Source organism: Camelus ferus, chromosome 9 (genome assembly GCF_009834535.1).
Source record: "Camelus ferus isolate YT-003-E chromosome 9, BCGSAC_Cfer_1.0, whole genome shotgun sequence".
In the NCBI taxonomy this organism is placed as follows: domain Eukaryota; kingdom Metazoa; phylum Chordata; class Mammalia; order Artiodactyla; family Camelidae; genus Camelus; species Camelus ferus.
The window spans coordinates 71,874,304-71,893,620 of record NC_045704.1 but is presented as its reverse complement, the minus strand read 5'-3'; the positions used below and the strand labels follow the sequence as shown (position 1 = coordinate 71,893,620).

General features: G+C 33.9%; 1 protein-coding gene and 1 long non-coding RNA gene across 4 annotated transcripts in view; one reads left to right on the top strand and one right to left on the bottom strand.

The window, feature by feature from the left end:
* SLC30A7 (solute carrier family 30 member 7) overlaps positions 1–19,317 on the bottom strand; it is an 83,613-nt gene that overhangs the window by 60,599 nt on the left and 3,697 nt on the right. For all 3 annotated transcript variants that reach the window (XM_032487203.1, XM_032487204.1, XM_006190947.3), the window contains 3 exons: positions 10,596–10,709; positions 6,651–6,738; positions 5,857–5,983 (listed from right to left, as the gene is read on the bottom strand). In XM_032487203.1, coding sequence (XP_032343094.1) covers positions 5,857–5,983; positions 6,651–6,738; positions 10,596–10,709 — 329 coding nt within the window. The remainder of the gene's footprint in view (positions 1–5,856; positions 5,984–6,650; positions 6,739–10,595; positions 10,710–19,317) is intronic.
* Positions 6,347–16,553, top strand: LOC116665912. The gene is made up of 3 exons (XR_004322698.1): positions 6,347–6,357; positions 11,906–11,910; positions 16,486–16,553. It is a non-coding gene; the product is annotated as an uncharacterized LOC116665912 (long non-coding RNA).

Here is a 19,317-nt window from a genome sequence, read left to right as displayed (position 1 = left end):
GACAAGGGAACTTGAATGAGATTAAATGCAGACTTCACCACAAAAACCATGGAGGCCAAAGGACAATGGGATGACAAAATCAAAATAGAAAAAGACTCAACCATGAATTCTAAATTCAACTAAAGTCTCCTTTAAATATAAAGGAAAAATAAGACATTTCCACATAAACAAAAGCATTCTTCACAAGTGAAATGAAAAGATACTAAATAGTAACTCAAATCCACATAAAGAAATAAAGAGCACCAGTAAAGGTAATTATGAAAGAGAGAGTAACTGTATTTTTAAATTTATAACTTTTTTCTTCTCCTATACCTTTTAGAAGACAATTGCATAAAGCAACAATTATAAAACTGTATTGATGGACTTATAAAAACGTGTAATTTTTCTGACAATAATCATTCAAAGAAGGAGGTGGGAATGGAAGTATATTAAAACAAAGTTTTTGTATATTATTAAATTATTATTAATCTGAACTAGATAGTTTTAAGTTAAGATGCTACTTGTAATGCCCACAGGAACAATAAAGAAAATAACTTAAAAATGTACAGTTAAAAAAAACAAGAGAATTAAAGAGGTGCACTAGAAAATATCTATATAAAAGACAAGAATTGAGAAATGGAGTATCAAAAAGGACAGAAGATATAGACAACAAATATTAACATAGTAGATGTAAATCCTACCCTAGTAGTAATTATATGAAATGTAAATTATTTAAACACCTCAATCAAAAGACAGAGATTATATAAGTGGATTAAAAAATATATAGTATAGCTATATTCTGTCATATTCTGTCTAGAAGAGGTAAACTTTAGATTCAAAAACAAAAAGAGGTTGCAAGTAAAAGGACAGAAAGAAAAATATACTATGCAAGCAGTAAAAAGAGAGAGAGAGAAAGTGCATGAGCAAGCAAGCTGGAATGGCTATCATAATACTCTAAGCCAAAAATTATTGTGAGTGAAAAAGAACATCTTATAATAACAGGTTCAATCCCTCAGGAAGATATAACAACTATAAAAATACATGCATGAACAACACAGCTCCAAAATACATAAAGCAAAACCTAAAACAATTAAATGTAAAAAAAAACAACCTTACTTTCAGTAATGGATAGACAACTAGGTAGAAGGTCAATAAGGAAACAGAAGATTGAATAACTATGAACAAATTAGACCTAACAGACATCTACAGAACACTCTACCGAACAAAAGCAGAATATATATTCTTCTCACAGGCAAATGGAAGATTCTCCAGAATAGACCAAATGCAACAGCATAAAACAAGACTGAATAAATTTTTAAAATTTGAAATAATTAAAAAATATGTCATCTGATCACAATGAAATTAAATCAGAAATTGACAACAGAAGAAAACTAGGGAAATTCACAAATATGAGAAAATCAAAAACACATTCCTAAATAACTAATGGGTCAAAGAAGAAATCACAAGGGAAATTTAAAAATATTTTGAGATTAACAAAAATGAAAACATGAAATACTCAGGCTTACAGGTTACATTACAGCAGTGCTGAGAAAGAATTTATAGCTGTTATGCCTATGCTAAAAAAGATCTAAAAAATAATATAATCTTTCACCTTAAGAAATTAGAAGAGGAAGGAAAAAAAAAAAAACTAAACCCAAAGCAAGAAGAAAGTGCATAAGAAATGTTACAGCAGAAATAAAATGAAATAAAGGTGAGAAAAGCAATGGAGAAAACCAATAAAACCAAAAGGGGGTTCTTTGAAAAAAAGACTGACCAAGAAAAAAAATGAAAGAAGGCAAAATTACCAAAATCACTGCTGACTTCATGGAAATAAAACAAAAGAAAGTTTAAAAAGGCATACTTTTTAATACATATCTATAAACAATCATAAGTCATTTAGATGAAATGGACAAATTTTTAGAAATGTACAAACTGCTGAAACTGATTCAAGAGGAAATATAAGTCAGAACAGATCTATAAAAAGCAAAAAAATTGAATTAATAATTTTAAAACTTCCAAAAAAGAAAAGCCCAGGCTTCACTAGTGAATTCCGCCAAATATTTAAAAAGTACCAGTACTTCAAAAATTCTTCCACTATTATGCCCCTAAAAAGATAGAAGAGAAGGGAACATTTCCCAGCTCGTTATATAAGGCCAGTATAACCCTAATACCAACATCAGCCAAAGACATCAAAAGAAAACTACAAAACTATATCCCTTAAGAATAAAGACACAAAAGTCTTCAACAAAATAGTAGCAAACCAAATCCAGCAATATATCAAAAGGATTATGGCCATGGCCAAATGGGATTTATCCTAAGAATGCAAAGGTGATTTAATGTCTGAAAATCAAGCAATGTAATACACCATATTAACAGAATAAAGATAAATAGAATAAAGGATAAAACCCAACTAATCATCTTAAAAATGAAGAAGAAAATGTCATTAATAAAATCCAGTACCCTTTCATGATGAAAACACCCAGTAAACTAGGAATAGAAAAAAACTGCCTCAATCTGATAAAGGGCATTTGTGGAAAACCTACAGCTAACACAGCTAATTTCATATCTAATGAAGAAAGATTGAATACTTTCACCTTCAAATCAGGAAAAAGAAAAGAATGTCCACTCTCACCATTTCTATTTAACTATGTAAGGATCGGACCAGGGCAATCAGGCAGGGGAAAAAAAAAAGGCATTTTGATTGGCATTCATCTGCACCTTCAGCAAGTCATAGTAGTCAAAGATCACTAACCAGAGATTATCATAATAGACATAATAATAATGGAAAAGTTTGATATATTGCAAGAATTACCAAAATGTGACACAGAGACACAAAGTGAGCAATGCTACTGGGAAAATGGCACCAACAGACTAGTTCAAGGCAAGGCTGCCACAAACCTTCAATTTGTAAAATACGTGAAAGCTGCAAAGTGCAATAAAATATGGCATGTTTGTATTTCAAAAATTCTAAGGAACCCACTAAAAACCTATTAGAATAATGAACAATTTCAGCAACATGGCAGGACACAAGTTCAATATACAAAAATGAGCTGTATCCCTATATACTAGCAATTAGCAATCCAAAAATGAAATTAAGAAAACAATCCCTCTTGTAATGGTAGCCAAAAAAAAAAAAGCCCTAAGAGTAATATAATAAAAGAAGTGTAAGACATGTACACTAACAACTACAAAACATTGTTGCAAGAAACTAAAGATGCTAAAAATAAATGGAAAGGTATCTCATGTTCATGGATCAGGAGACTTGACATTGTTAAGATGACAGTAATTCCCAAATTGATCTGCAAATTCAATACAATTCCTATCAAAATCTCAGATGCCTTTTTTTTTTGTAGAAATTGACAAACTGATTCTAAAATTTATATGGAAATGCAAGAAGGGACCCAGAATAGCCAAAACAACTTTAAAAAAGAATAAAGTTGGACAATTCACATATTCTGATTTCAAAATCTACCTCAAAGCTGCATTAATCAAGACTGCATGGTACTGGTATAAGGAAGACATATAGATCCATGAAACAAAATTGAGAGTCCAGAAACAGACTCTCTCATTCATGGTCAACTGATTGTTGAGAAGACTGCCAAGACAATTCATTGGGAAAAATAAATCTTTTTCAACAAATACTGTTGAGACAACCAGGTATTTATACACAAGAAAATGATACTGGACCCATACCTCATACCATACACAAAAATTGACTCAAAATGGACTACAAACCTAAATTTTAACCTCTTAAATTTAAAGATGGTTCCTCATGAGAAAAATCTATCAATGTAATTACTAATTTTAAACTAAATAAAGCAGGGGGAAAAAAACATGATTACTTCAATAGATGCAGGAAGAAAAGAATATCCTTAACTTGATAAAGTGGTTTTATCAGAAACAGACCATCAGACCCAGTGGTAAAACTTAAGTAGCATTCTTCAACATTGTGCTAGAGGTCCTGGTTATACAATTAAGACAAGCAGGAATAACAGCTTTCATTCTCAATAGTAAGAAAAACTCTCAACTACCTAAAAATGAACTAAATGAAAAATATAAAGATCTTTATTAAAGTATCTAAGACAATTTAATAAAGGGTATAAAATTTAACATGTCAGCTTCCACAATTAAACAAAAGATGATGCATTCCCAATCAAAATCCCAAAAAGATTTTTTATAAAACTTGACTAGCTGATGAAAAATACCAAATGAGCAAGATAGGTCCAAAAACTTTGGGGTAAAAAAAGAGAGAGAGAGAGAGAGAGAGAGAGAAAGGGACTAACCCAACCAGATATTAAAACATAAAATTTATAGCAATTATTCCAGTGTGACAGTGGGGCAGCCAAAGATAAACAGGCCAGATCTGATACATAAGGCACTTTAATATACGGTAAAAGTGTACTTTCATATTAATGAGGTAAAGAGCAGATTAATAAATGGTGCTTGGAAAACTGCTTTTTCACACTGAGAAAAAAAAAGTCCTAACTCACCCCATCACAAAAATGAATTACATACAGATGAAGGACCAAAGTACATGGGAAACAAACCATAAAACCAAAATTTTCACAGTATTAAATTATAAGAGAATTTGTTTATAATTCAGGGATGGGAAATTCCTTAAACAAAGCAGAAAACATAACATAAAATATGTATGACAGAAAAACTAGACTATATCCAAATTAAAAACCTCTATGTAAAAGTTTCAAGACAAACAATAGACTGGAGAAAGATATTCGCAACACATAAAACAAAGACTTAGTATACAAAATATATTTTAAAATGCTTATATAAATGGATTAACAATAAGACAACAGAAAAACAGGAAAAAAAGAAAAAAGGACAATTCCAGAAGAGGAAAAATCTGAGCAGCCTAAAAACATACAAAGATTTTCAACCTCACTACCAGTCAAAGAAATACTAAATAAACTGTGGTACCATTTTTGTTAAAATATCAGCAGAATGGTTTGAAACCCATAATATTATGTTTTGATATGGGCGAGGGAATATTGGTACTTGCATTTTTTGCTGGGGTAAATGTGAATGAGTCATTTGGAGGGAAAACTGCTAACCTCTACTGAAACTAAAAACTACATATCCTGTGTTTCAGCAACTTTACTCATATTCCAGCTCGCTGCAATTTAAAGAACTTCCTGTGATGATGGAAATCTATATTTGCTGACCAATATGGTAGCCCTATGTGGCTACTGAGCACTTGAAATGTCATTATTGTAACTGAGGAACTGAATTTTTATTAAATTCAATTAACCATAATTTAAACTTAAATAGTCACATGTAATTAATGGCTACTGTAGAGGACAGGACAGTTCGAAGAAACACTTGCATGTGTTCCCAAGGAGAAGCTTCATATGAAAGAGCGAAACAATGGAAACGACATGTGTCCAAAGAAGACTGGTTAAATAAACCATGGCAACCCACACCATGGAGTTTTATGTGTCTGTTAACAAGAGAAGGTACATTTGATGGATACTAGGCAGAAGGTTCTCAAAGACAGACTGTATAATACATTTCATATACCCGTATACTATAATATTTGAGTTACTAGATTTGTATTGTGGTTTTTGATGTTTGTTTATTTCATATAAATGGTATCACACTAAACCGTTGCGCTACAGAGGTCTGGAAGATACCCACACACCAAACCGACAGTATCTGTAACCCTGAGAAGGTACTAAGAGGGAGGGACATAGAAAAGTGGGAAGGATGGTTCAGGAAGACATTAATAAGAGCCTATTAACATATTACTTTCATTATTAAAAATCAATATAGAGTTTAACCTTAAAAATTATCAATTTTCAAAAGTGAATAATTATGAAAGAAACCAGAAAATGAAGAAACAAAGGGTTCTAACCATCATACCAGAGCCATGAGAATGTCCATGACCTCCATGCTTGAAAACAAATATTCCTATTAGGTTTACCACAAACCCAAGAATTGAAACAAGCAGCAGTCTCTCATGGTGTACATCTGGGGGGGCCAATGCTCTCTAGAAAACACACAATACAAGCAAATTGCATTGATGTAATTCCTGACGGATCAGCAGGTAAAAACAAAAAGAAATTTTTAAAACTTTTTAGTTATATTCAGAATTAAAATCACTCCAAAATTATCTGCCAAAACGGTTAAAAGAAATAAAGCCAATGCTCACATACTGCAGAAAATGTAACAGTTGCTATTTTTAGATAAATACAAACATTTAAAAGCATGAATATTTGGTCTAAAACCATCCTTCTTTGGAATCTTATAATATTGTCATTAATTTTAAGTTGATTAATCTTCAAATTTTCTCTTTGTTGTAATATACCAAATACTAAAGATTCACTGGCAAAATCTTCAGATTCTATTTTAAGTGCTCTTCCCGTTGGACCACACTGCCAGCATTGTGTCTGTACTTTTCATAGTGTCAATTCTTCATTAACAGCTTGTAAAGCACTATTATATAATTATTTTCCATTTCAAGTAGTTTTACATAAAATTTTTTCAATTACTTTGTAAGTTCCTCCTGTAACAACATAATATTTTATCTAATCCAAGACCATCCTCAATAAATACTTAATGTTAGTGTAAAAAGTAGCTCTATTACATGCATCTTTAGTTAGTAAACATTTTTATTACAGAAACATAATTTACTGACTAATTATTATCTACTATACCTCAACTCCTTCAGAGAAAATAAAAAAAGCAGTGAAGATCAAAAACAGGCCATTGACAAAGCCAGCCAGAACTTCTGCTCTAACATACCTAAAGGAGAGCAAAGTAAACACCCGCGTTATTAACTTATTCCTTAAAAAAATCAAATCATACAATTCACATATATTCAGAGGTTCTAAACTATATTATATGATTATTACTGGCCAAAAAAGTGCAAGCGTTTATCGTATAATATGTTTTATTGTACATATGTTATAAAATTGAGGAAGTGAATTTAATTATTATGAATTACGTTTAACCGCAGAATGCCACAAAATACACAGATTTCTACAAGCCAATCAAACGATCTTTTTACAGTCAGTAGGTTTAGAGAGACCTTTCACAGAAATGCAAATTTCAGGTTGCCACTGGAGAAGAAAGAACAGGACCAGGTAAGTAGGCAAAGAAGGAAGGATACAAAGATAAAAAGTAGAAAAGAGCTTGAAAAAAAGGGATTTTTATAACTTATTAATTCCTTCTTTTCTAAGAACTCTTTATGCTTTCTGCTTTGTACCTTTCAGCTTTCAACTCTTTGGCAAGTGGAGCTTTGACCTGAAGGAAAATAAAATTATTTCTGAATTATCCCAGAGACAACTTGAGATTTATATTTCTATAACTCTTCTTCTAAGATTAATAAATTTAACAAAAACTTTTCAATTACCTATGTTTAGAATCAATTCTAGTTTCACAGAATTCTAATTAAACTATTTTAAAAATACCTGTCTTTTTCTCCATGGACTTCTGCAGCTTTCTGCCTCCTACCTATGTGAAGCACTGGGGAAAGATTTTATTTTTCCATGAGGTACAGTGTATATTTCTACACTTGGAAATAATACATATTTCTACCTTCTAATACATATAAGTGAATTAAATTAACATATTATTTGTCAAAGCATATACTTCTTTTCATTAAATTCAAAGAATTCACAGCCTGCTTTCCATAATCCACACTTAGGAATTTATCCAATATAACAGCAGGGTTACTGCCCCCAAAATAAAAAGCACTTTTCTTTTATTCCACCCTTCTAATCCCATAGCTAATGCTTGATTGAAAGCCTTTTGTCCTTGAGTTCCACTAGATTTCAAGATCAAAGGCAAGACTGCTTTTCAGGCATCTTTTTGTCCCTAAAGCTTAGCCTATTTAGCTGCTCCATAAATTCTGATAAATTGTTTGGCTAAAGTGATTCAATTAGGTGTAATATATTTGCTAAACTTGGCTGTAGGGTTAAAATGAAAAACTTGTGAAGTCTAGACTAGACACACTTGCTTTTACACATGACTAACTACACAGACTTGAACAGACTGAGTGTTGGAATTAAAACATGATCCATGAATGTACTATTGCCTATTTAAGTATGATGGTATCTGGATTCTTTAGCCAGGGCAAAGAAGATACAAGTACACATACATACGTATATAAGCATGTGCGTATGCATCTGTCTACCTATCAGAGGTGTATCACTTTTATTCTGGCTTTGCTATTTCAAAACTAGGACTGTGACAAGACACAAAGATGATTTTACATAAAGAAAGACTGAAAAGTCTTTCCTGCCTCTCAGACTCCCTCCTACTGTTTCTTCTATTACAGTCGGTCTGCTATTGTGATCATATTAAATAACTGGGGGTTTGGGGATTCAGCACTGGGCTTAGCCTAGTGAGTGTCATTTTGATGTACTGGCACCCGTACATTCACTACTGCCGCTACTTACTACTACAGCAATTACTAATAGTTTCAAACGTTACATCAGCTTTTATTCCCTAAGTTTTCCCTTCTCAAAAGGAAAAAAACAAAAACAAAAACAAATAAAGAGAAGACAGGATAAACAAATTAAAAAGTGGCAAGAATATTATTCTCATATATTTTAGTTAAAGTTGAATCAGTAAAACCTGCTCTGGTACTGAAGGTGTTCAAAGGTATTCCTAAACACCATCTTACACCAGGAGATTGTGCCTTCTAAATAGAAAACAAAAGACTGTGCATTCTAAACAGAAAAGAATAGATACCCTAACAGTTAAGGAACTGAGGAGAATCTTTATAGTCACTTACAGTTTATCCAGAAGGATTGTTTAATAAGATATTCTAATTAGATCTTTATATACAATATGTATGAATTACTAATTTTCCAACACAAAATTATAACTTCACATACAATCTTTCTTTAATGATTCAAAATATACTTAAGAATCTTTTGATTATACAGTGCCATAAAATAGGTTCTTTTCTGAGCTTTTAAGCTGTTTAGATTTATAGATAAACAGGATCTCTTGCTCTACAGTATAAAAATAATATAATTAGTATCTTTGTTTCACTTTTTATAATTTTACAAGTAACCATATCACTCTGGTTATACCCCAAACAGCAAGTTCTGTCACAGAATTTCATCTCTCTCTCTTTCAGCACTTGTCACAATCAATGTATAGTTATCATGGTATTTTTGCAGAACTGCTTCCCCATCTGACCACAAGCTCCTCTAAGGCAGAAACCCTAACTTACTCCTTTTTATATCATTAGAAGTAGCAAAGTATTCAATTCATAGTGGGCCCTTGAAAAACATCAGACGAGAACAAGAGCATGTGGAAGAAGCAGAGTGTGTGCTCAAGGTCAAAAGCAAAGCTGGAAAGAAAGTGGAAGTGGGGCAGCACAGGTAGAAGAGAGAACCAGGGGTGCAAGAAACAGCGCCTGTAAAAGGGTGGATGTGAACAGGAGAGGGAGAGAATGAGGGAACCTGCACGGGAAAGGGGGTGCTCAGGGAAGGAGAACCAGTGAAAGAAGGAAAGAGCACCTGGGAAAGGGAGAGAAAACACTACAGCTGAAGAGGTTGGGACGGAAAGGCGAGAAAGAGCCTGAGAGACACAGTGGCACAGCATAGAGGGGGAGAGCAGGAAAAAGGGAAGAATAAGAGAAAAGATGTGAGGGAGGAAGAAAGAGAGGATGGGGGAGGAGAAGGGAGAGAGAGAAAAAAGGTCATGAGCGCAGACCCAAGTAACTAGAGAGAAAGAACAAGAAAGAGGGAAGGGAGTTTAGGAGGGAGGAAAGGGAGAGGAGGTGCATGAGGATGGGGACAAGAGATGGAGTGAAACGGGAAAGAGCAGAAAAAGGAGAGAATGCAGGCGAGCTCTCACAGGGGAGAGGGAGGGGCAAAGACAGAGGACAAGTGACAACAAGTAAGCAGGATGAGAGTGGGGAGCAGGAAAGAGAAAGCGGGTGAGAGAGAGAGAGAAAGAAGATATTAGTTCTGAGCATTGCTTACACATAATTACAGCGACATTGTAAAATATTCTATGAGCTCAAAAACGGAAAACACTCGGGCAGTGTAAATCAAACAATGGAAACCCCACTATTCCCCACAACTGGAGATGGCAAAAGGCAAGCCCTGCGTCTAAGGGTACTAGGCTACGACTTGAGGCCAGTTGTTCTAAATAAAGTCCCTTCAGCATAAGAACACTCTGCAAATATTGGGTTAATTATCCAAATTTAGCAAGAGTATGAGAAATATATTACATAAAAGCAGAGCTGAAGGGAATAAGTAATATAAAATATAAGTAATATAAATAATGATTTTAAGTAAATTAACAGCAATATATCACCCAAAAAAGAAAAAGAAACATGACCATTTTCACATACTAAAACTTTTTCTTTTTCCTCCTCTCCAAAAAACAAAACAAAACAAAACAAAACAGGTTAAAAGTTGAGAAATTCCCCTTTCTAGTAATAATCTCACCTAAAAAGTTTTGGTAAAATCAAGATGCAAAGAACTTAGATGCAAAAAAAAAAAAAAAAAAGGTGGGATGTTTCAAGGGTTCAAATCATACTAGTGTATTCAATTGTGGAAATTCATCAAGTTTGAGAATTATGTTTTTTTTCTGTACTTCTATACGTTAATTAAAACATTTTAAAAAAGTCTTACCCATAAGAGAAAGCATCATTATCTCTCCATTTTGAAATAACAGACGCTGCCAATCCAGCCAAAATGGCAGTGCTATCGAAAAACATGTGAAAGGAGTCGGAAATCAAACCTAAGCTGGAAAAGAATAAACACAATGGCATATTATAATAATAACCAAATAGTGGTCATCCTTCTCTAAAAATCTAAAAGATTCAGCCTCTACTCATCAGGAACTAATCTTCTAAAAAGACAACATCTAAATATGATATACAGAAAGATACTAAGGATCATTTTCAAGCATCTAAGGAGAAACACTCACACCCCTTGCCCACGGAAAAGCCAACTGCAACTGCAAGAGGGGTAGAAACGAAGCCATATGCTGCTGGGTGAGGGGTAGGAATCTGCCCACCCTCTGGTGACTAGGAAAGGTCAGTAGCCACTGAAAGAGACAGAAAAAACAGCCATCTGCTACTGGGGGCAAGGCTGAAGCCAGCTTGGGCCCAGGATCTTACACTGATACAAAGCAAAGGTCTCCTGTTGGAAGAGGAGCAGGACTCTTGCTCCTTCTCTCCTTCTCTTGATACAAGGCTGGAGCGAGAGGTGGGAAAAGGGGCAGGGACATTAACAACCCCTACTCTGACCCTCAGGTATAAAGGGTCTGCCTGATACTGAGGCTGCAACAGGAGAACCAAATACCCAACCCCTAACCCCCTAACCAAAACCTTGATTAAAGTAAAAGACAACAATCTACCAGTGAGAGCTGAGCAAGAGCAGGCTCCCTGGTGGTGCAGGTACGCAGGGCTTGCTGAAAGCTGAGAGAGGAGAAGGAACACTGAAAAAACCCTCCCGTACTCCAAATCTCACACCCGAAGCACAAGGTGGTAAAAGCCACTGGAAACACTTGAAGTCTGTGGCTTCTCGGAATTAACTAGCAATACCAAAACACAAAAAACCTAGCTCAACTATTCACCAGGTAGGTAGGTTTGAAACCCTCTGACCTGACCAAATAATAATAATAATAATAATAATAATAATAATAATAATAATAATAATAATAATAATAATAATAATAATAATAAATAATAATAAAAATAAAAATAAAGTGTTCACATTTCTGGGCATAAATACTATTAACATTAGACTCTATTACTCTTTTAAATATAATATCCAGCACTGAATAAACATTTATAAGGCACATAACAAGATGAAGGAAAAACACAGCAAGACCCATCGTCAAGAGCTAAAATAGTCAACAGAATCAGAAGCAGAAGAGGCCTAGAGGTTAGACTGTTACAGGGACTTTAAGACAAATATGATTGATACGTTAAAAGATGTGGTACAAAGCTGGAGAAAATTAATGAACAAATGGGGACTTTCCACAGAGATAGAAACTATAAAATAATCAAATGGAAATGATAAAAACTTAAAAAAATTACAACATTGAAGATAAAAGAATAACATACATGGGATTCTGAGCAGAAACGACACAGAAAGAACCAGGTCAAAAGAAATTATACAAAGTAAAACACAAAGAAGAAATGAAATGGGGGAAAAATAACCCAACAAACAGAACAGGGCATTCAAAACCTTTCAGAGCATCAGACAGACTAAAGTAGATATATTTAAATTTTCAATAATGGAGAAGAAAGAATAGTGAGGAAAAATTATTTAAAGAGAAAATGCTTGGAGTTTTCCAAAAAAAAAAAAAAAAAATCACATATCCAAGAAGCTCAATGAAGTCCAAGCAGGAGAAAAATCCTACCTACCTCACAAACTGCTGAACACCAAACAGAAAGAGAGAGTCTTAAAGACAGTTAAAAAAATCAAATATGGAAAAACAAAGATATCTATGATAAAGATAAAGATAGCTATGACATAAGAACGATAAAGATAAAATATGCTATCAAGCATATTTTGCACCAGAAACGACCCAGGGCAGAATGCAATGAAGCAATGTCTTTAAAGTATTGAAAGGAAAAAAAAAGTGTCAACTGAAAATTCTATATCTAGAAAAATATCTTCCAAAAATGAAGGCAAAAATAGACTTTTTCAGACAACGAAAACAGAGAATTCATTGCCAGCAGATCTGAATTAAAAGAATTAGAAGTTCTTCAAGTACAAATACAATACCAGATGGAAACTTAGATCTGTACAAAGAAATGGAGATGAAAATGGTAAGTATGTAGGAAAATATTTAAAATATTTTTTTAACTTTTAATACCTTTAAAAGATCATTGAGAATAGAAAAAAGGAGGAAAAACCAACAAGCCAAAAGTTGGTTCTTTAGAAGTAGCATCAAAATTCACAAACTTTAACTAAACTGACCAAGACAAAAGAGAAAGAACTCAAATTACTAAAGTCAGCAATGAAAGTAAGACACTACTAACTTTACAGAAATAAGAAGGATTGTAACAACTAAATATAAACCAACAAATTAGATAACTCAGATGAATCAGACAGATTCCTAGAAACAATCTACCAAAACTGAGTCAAAAGAAAATCTAAAAAGATTCTTAAGTAAACAGATTAAATTAGTAATTCCCAACAAGGCAAGGTTGGTCTACTATATGAAAATTAACCAATATAATACATCATGTCAATGGAATAAAGGACAAAAACCGCAAGATATCTTAACAGATGCAGAAGAGCATTTGACAAAATCTGACACTTCTATGATAAAAACACTCAATAACCTGTAGTAGAGGGAACTTCCTGAACAAATAAACAGCACCTACAAAAAACCCACAGCTAACATCAGTATCATTAATGGCCAAAGACTGAATGCTTTCCTCTAAGATCAGGTACAAGATAAAAAATGTCCACTCAGCACTTCTATTTTACATTGTACTGGAGGATGTAACAAGGGCAATTAGGCAGGAAATGAAATAAAACGTCCCCCGACAGGAAGGGAAGGAGTAAAATTATCTCTATTTGCAAATGGTATAATCTTGGATATACAAAATCTTAAGGACGCTACTAAAATTATTAAGAACTAAATGAGCTTGGCAAGGTTACAGGATGCAAGATGAATTATATTCTATATAATGTAGTGGTGAACAAAAATGAAATTTAAAAAATTTTCATTTACAATAGCATCAAAAAATACAATACTTAGGAATAAATTGAAAAAAAAAGTAGAAAAGCTATACTCTGGAAACTACAAAATATTGTTGAAAAAAATTAAAGACGACCTAAATAAATGGAAAGATATCCATGTTTATGGATCAGAAGACAATACTGTTAAGATGGCAATATTTCCCTCACTGATCTGCAGATTCAACTCACTCCCTATCAAAATCCCAGCTAACCTCTTTGGAGAAATTAATAAGCTGCTCTTAAAATTCATATGAAAAAGCAAGGGATCTAGAATAGCCAAAACAATATTAAAAAGAAAAGCAAAGTTAGAGGACTCACATTTCCCAATTTTGAAACTTATTACAAAGCTATAGTAATCAAAACAATCTTGGTACTGACGTAAGAATAAACATACAGGTCAACAGAACAGAACTTAGAGTTCACAAATAAATTCTCACATTTATGGTCAACTGTTGGCAAGAATGTCAAGACAGTTCAGTGGTGGAAAGAACAGTGTTTGCAACAAATGGTGCTGATACAGCTGGATATCCATATGCAAAAAAATGATTTTTGACCCTTGCTTCATACCACACACAAAAATTAACCTAAAAATGGATCAAAGACCTAAACATGAAAGCTAAAATATTCACAGTCTTGGATTAGGCAATGGTTCTTATATATGACAGCAAAAGCACAAGCAACAAAAGAAAAGAGTAACAGACATCACTGAAATTTTAAAACTTCTGTGCTTCAAAGTACAACATCAAGAAAGTAAAAAGATAATGCACAGGTGGGAGAAAATATCCGCCAATCATATATCTAACCAGGGACTTACATCCAGAATATATGAAGATTCTTAAAACTCTTCAAAAAGAGAAATTACCCAATTTTTTAAGTGAACAAAGGATCTAAATAGACATTTCTCCAAAGAAGACACAAATGGCCAATGAGCGCATGAAGAGATACTCAACATCACTAATTACAATGCAGGGAAATGCAAATAAAAACGACAGTGAGAAACAACTTCACACCCACTGGGATGGCTATAATCAAAAAGACCAACAAAGTGTTGATAGAGAAACGGGAACCTTCGCACGCTGCTGAAATATTATTTGGCAACAAAACTAAATTAAATACTGAAACATGCAGAACATGGATGACCCTTGAAACCATTATGCTAAGGGAAATAAGCCAGTTATAAAGGATTATATGCAAATGATTTCATTTATATGAAATGTTCAGAATAGGCACATACATAAAGATTAGTGATTGAAGTTAGGGCAGATCAGTTGAGGGAATTAGAGGGTGATGGCTAGCAGTGCAAAGTTTCTTTTGGGGTAATAAAAATGCTCTAAAATGGGTTGTTGTGATGGTTTTACAACTCTATGAATATACTAAAAGCCATTCAACTGTATACCATAAATCAGTGAATTTTAAGGTATATGAATTATATCTCATATATATATTAATAAAAATATTTTTTAAAAGATATCTGACTTTCTAGGGCAGAGGTCAGCAAGCTATGGCCCACAGGCCAAATCAGGACCACCATCCACTTTTGTAAATAAAGCTCTATTGAAACACAGTGTGCTCATATGTTAACATATTGTCTATGGCTGCTTCTGTGCTACAATAGTTGAATGGAGAAACTGTGACAGAGACTTTTTGACCATTAAAGCCTAAAATATTTTCTATCTGCTGTCAACAGAAAAAGTATGCTAACCTCTCATATAAAGTGAAATGTATGACAAGAATAGCGCACAGGACAGAAGGAAGTGGAAGTGTGTTACTACAAAGTTTTTACAAGATATACAAAGAAATACATTATTTGTGATGTTAAAGAGTCATATTACACATGCTAAAAAAAAGCCACTAAAGGAGGGTGTGCAGGAAATCCTATTGGGCACAGGATCCTGCACCAACACAAGGCAGATGTTCTGCTATTACTGAAGAAGGAGCAGGAAACTCACTCTCACCCAAGACCATCCACATATATGTGATAGACTTCGGTTGTCCTGGAAGGGTGGGTAAAAATGTTGGGAAAAAACCAACCCCTGAGGCCCAGGCTCACAGGGCCTGCCTAAGACTAAGGCTTGGTCAAGTTAATGAATGCCCCTCTGCCCTCATCACCAACCTCACACAATCAACAGCCATCTACAGCTTGGCAGGGGAGGCTGCCATGAGCAAGAAGAGAGAGCTTCCGTGACACACACACACATGAAGAATACTGGAAGCAAAAGGCCTAACCAACAAATGGACTGACAGAAGACGCATACCTGCATCTAGTCATAAATACCATTACCTCAATATTTACCATTCTTTACTCACAATGTCCAGCCTTTGATCAAAAATTTCAAGAAACACAAAAAAGAGCAAGAAAAATAACTCACTGTGAAGAGATAAAGCAGTCAACAGAACCAGATCAAGATATTGGCCCAGATATTGGAACTATCATAATTATAATCAGTATGTTAAAGGATCTATGGAAAAGCTGGGGGGAAATGCATGAATCAAAGAGAAATTTCAGCAGAGAAATGGGAAGTATGTATTTTTTAACAAAGATTAAGTAGAAATGCTAAAAACAAAAAATAAGGTATCAAAGATGAAGAATTCTTCCAGTTGGCTTATCAGAGGACTGGACACAGCTGAGGAAAGAAGTCAGTGAACTTTAGGACAGGTCAAAGCATGCATATCAGCAGCTCGATCTTTAAAAACAAGAAGCATCAAAATGGCTAAAAGCACTGCTTCTGAAGTCAGAGTATCTGGGGTCAAATCCCAGGTCTACCGTCTACTAGTTCTGTGACAGTGAAGTCTGATAAAGGACTAATGTGGTAAGTCATTTCTAAAATTTAGTTTCAGAAAACAATCTTTCTATTTTGATAAACTGATATAATTTTGTTGTTGTAGTAAAACCTGACAATGAGAATTTTTAACCATTCTGCCTTGAGTTCATGAAATTTTATAACTAAATTTAAAAGTCAAATTTGGTAATGACATTAGTCTATGTATTTAATAGGTTTATTTTTTCCTCTCTCTATATGGTTGTTAACATTTTTATTTCTCAATTTGAAAGTTTTATTGTGTATGACTTTTATTTTAAATAAAGGTAAATTAGTTGTTGAAGAAGGCAAGGTATCCATGCTAAATGAATATAAATTTTAAAATATATCGATTTTCTGATCTACACATATATTTAGTAAAACCTGTTATGGGTTGAATTGTGTCCTCCCCAAAATTTGTAGGTTGAAGTTCTAATCTCCAGTACCTCCGAATGTGACCTTATTTGGAAGTAGGGTCACTGCAGATGTAATTTGTTGAGACTGAATCATTTAGATGGGCCCAAATCCAGTATGCCTGCTGTTCTTGCAGAACGGGGAAGTTTGGAGGCAGTCAGACTTACACAGGGAGACCACCAAGTGAAGAGAGGACAGAACTCAGGTGATGCTTCTACAAGCCAAGGAACACGAAAGACTGCCAGCAAAGCAACCGACCTCACAGATCTCAGGAAGAACCAACCCTGCCAACACCTTCATCTCAGACTTTTGGCCTCCAGAGCTACAAGACAACACATTTCTGTTGTTTAAATCACCAGTTTGTGATACTTTGTCAGAGCAGCCCTAGCAAGGTAATATCCACCATTTTGTTACCACAGATTTATTTTATACACATCCAACAGACACAAAACACTGCCTTAATAGTGAAAAAAAAATGGTAAACCTCTTCTGTGTATCACAGCAACCAAGTTCCCTTTAAAAAGGTTTAGATAAAGCACAGTAATGTTAATCCTCATCAAAATGAGATTTTAATTTAAGTAGCACTGTGATACAAGACCTTTTCACTTAAACCTGGTATCATGATTTGAAAATTATTCGTTGCAACTATGTAGGCAAACTCGTGAAAAAGCCCACTTCTAGTTCTCTGCTCACCTAACATACATCAGGAGAGTGTTCAATTTTACTGCTCATCTTCAATATCAGCAAATGTTTCTGATTATAAATTACCATTTAAACTACATGGCATAAACTTCCTTAGAAAATAAAGATAACAGAATATTTAAGGTTATGTGATTTACACACCAAGTGTAACTTGATAATGCAAAGTTAGTTGCCAAAAGCAGCATACTTGTTTTAGGGTCCTATCTTTAAACACTAAATATTAAAGTGTATTTTTAAACTTTTTTTCAGTGACCACTTTCTGAAGATATTTTAATACGGAAAACTTCTTAGATATAAAAAAGAAACCTGATCAATGAAGCAAAATATAATAAATGTTAACAGAACATCTGGCAAAAGAAACTTCTGAAAGGGATTTTATGTAAGGTCTATTGAAAGCAAAAACAAGGAAAAGGAGAAAGAACCTATAAATTGAGATTTAAGAGACATTATCAACCAAACACTACAGATCTTGTTTGGATTTTGATTTATAAAACCAACTTTTAGAAGAATTTATGAGACAATAAGGGACATCTGAACACCCACTCACTGGATATTTGATATTAATAAATTATTAATTTTTACAGGCAAGAATGGCATCAGATCATGTTGAAAAGGGGAGGCTCTTACCTTTTAGGGACTCATACTGAAGTAGTTATGGAAGAAACTACATTATATCAATTAATTAGCAAGAAACTGGAAAATCCTTAGAATCCTGTTATTTGTATAAGCTGTTGTTTGTATAATGAGAGTTACAGTGAAAAACCCACAACTCCACTGCATTCCATTATACAATCCTCTACTTTAAAAAAAAATTCTCAGGGGAGGAGGGTATAGCTCAGTGGTAGACCACTGTACTTAGCATGCATGAGGTCCTGGGTTCAATCCTCAGTACCTCCATTAAAATAAATGAATAGGAAAGCAAAAGTCATCACCATAATCTGTAAGTAATGTCTTTTGATAAGGGAAAAGTCAACAAAAGTCTAAGATATTTAACACTTTTAATTCTACAGAAAAGTATCTGACTAATGGAAGCATTTTTCTTTACCAAGGAATTACTTGACAAACATATCCTATGACATATTATACAGAAGTAGGACCATACCAGTAACTGGTATGGCCTAGAACATCTTGAACAAATGCTTACTTTGCTAATACAGAGTTAGATGAGTTTCCCCTATGTCTAAGGGGAAAATGGTTGTAACAGCTTTGGTAGAAAATCACTGAAATTAAATCTTTTAACCATGAAATAAAGATAAAATAGAAGAGCATAAAACAAAATAAAAGCAAGCTTTATTAAAATACTAGGGAAAAAAACATTGTATGCTGGGAAAATTTGGGTAACAGGTGCTTCTGGGCTCTTCTACTCTGGAAAGTAAAAACTCTTGGGTCTTCTACACTTTTCCACCTGTAGAAGAGGTCAGATTGGCTTCTCTGTCTCTCTAGTCCCATTTCCTGAGCCTAGTGAAAAATCCTTGACCTTCAAAATACCTGGTTGACTGGAACAAAGATGACATTTGTAACTAAGCATGACCATGTGATACAACTTCAGCCACTGAAACCTCAGTGAAAGGTTAAGTGAAACCTGTGTGTTAGCATCCAGATAAATCTCCTTAAAAGACACTGGACACACTTTTTACCTCTTTTTCTCTCCATTCTAGACATTCTGCTGCCAGGGATGTCTGAAACTCTAATAGCCTTCTTTGAAACCAAGTTTTATCTTGTTCAAGCAATCA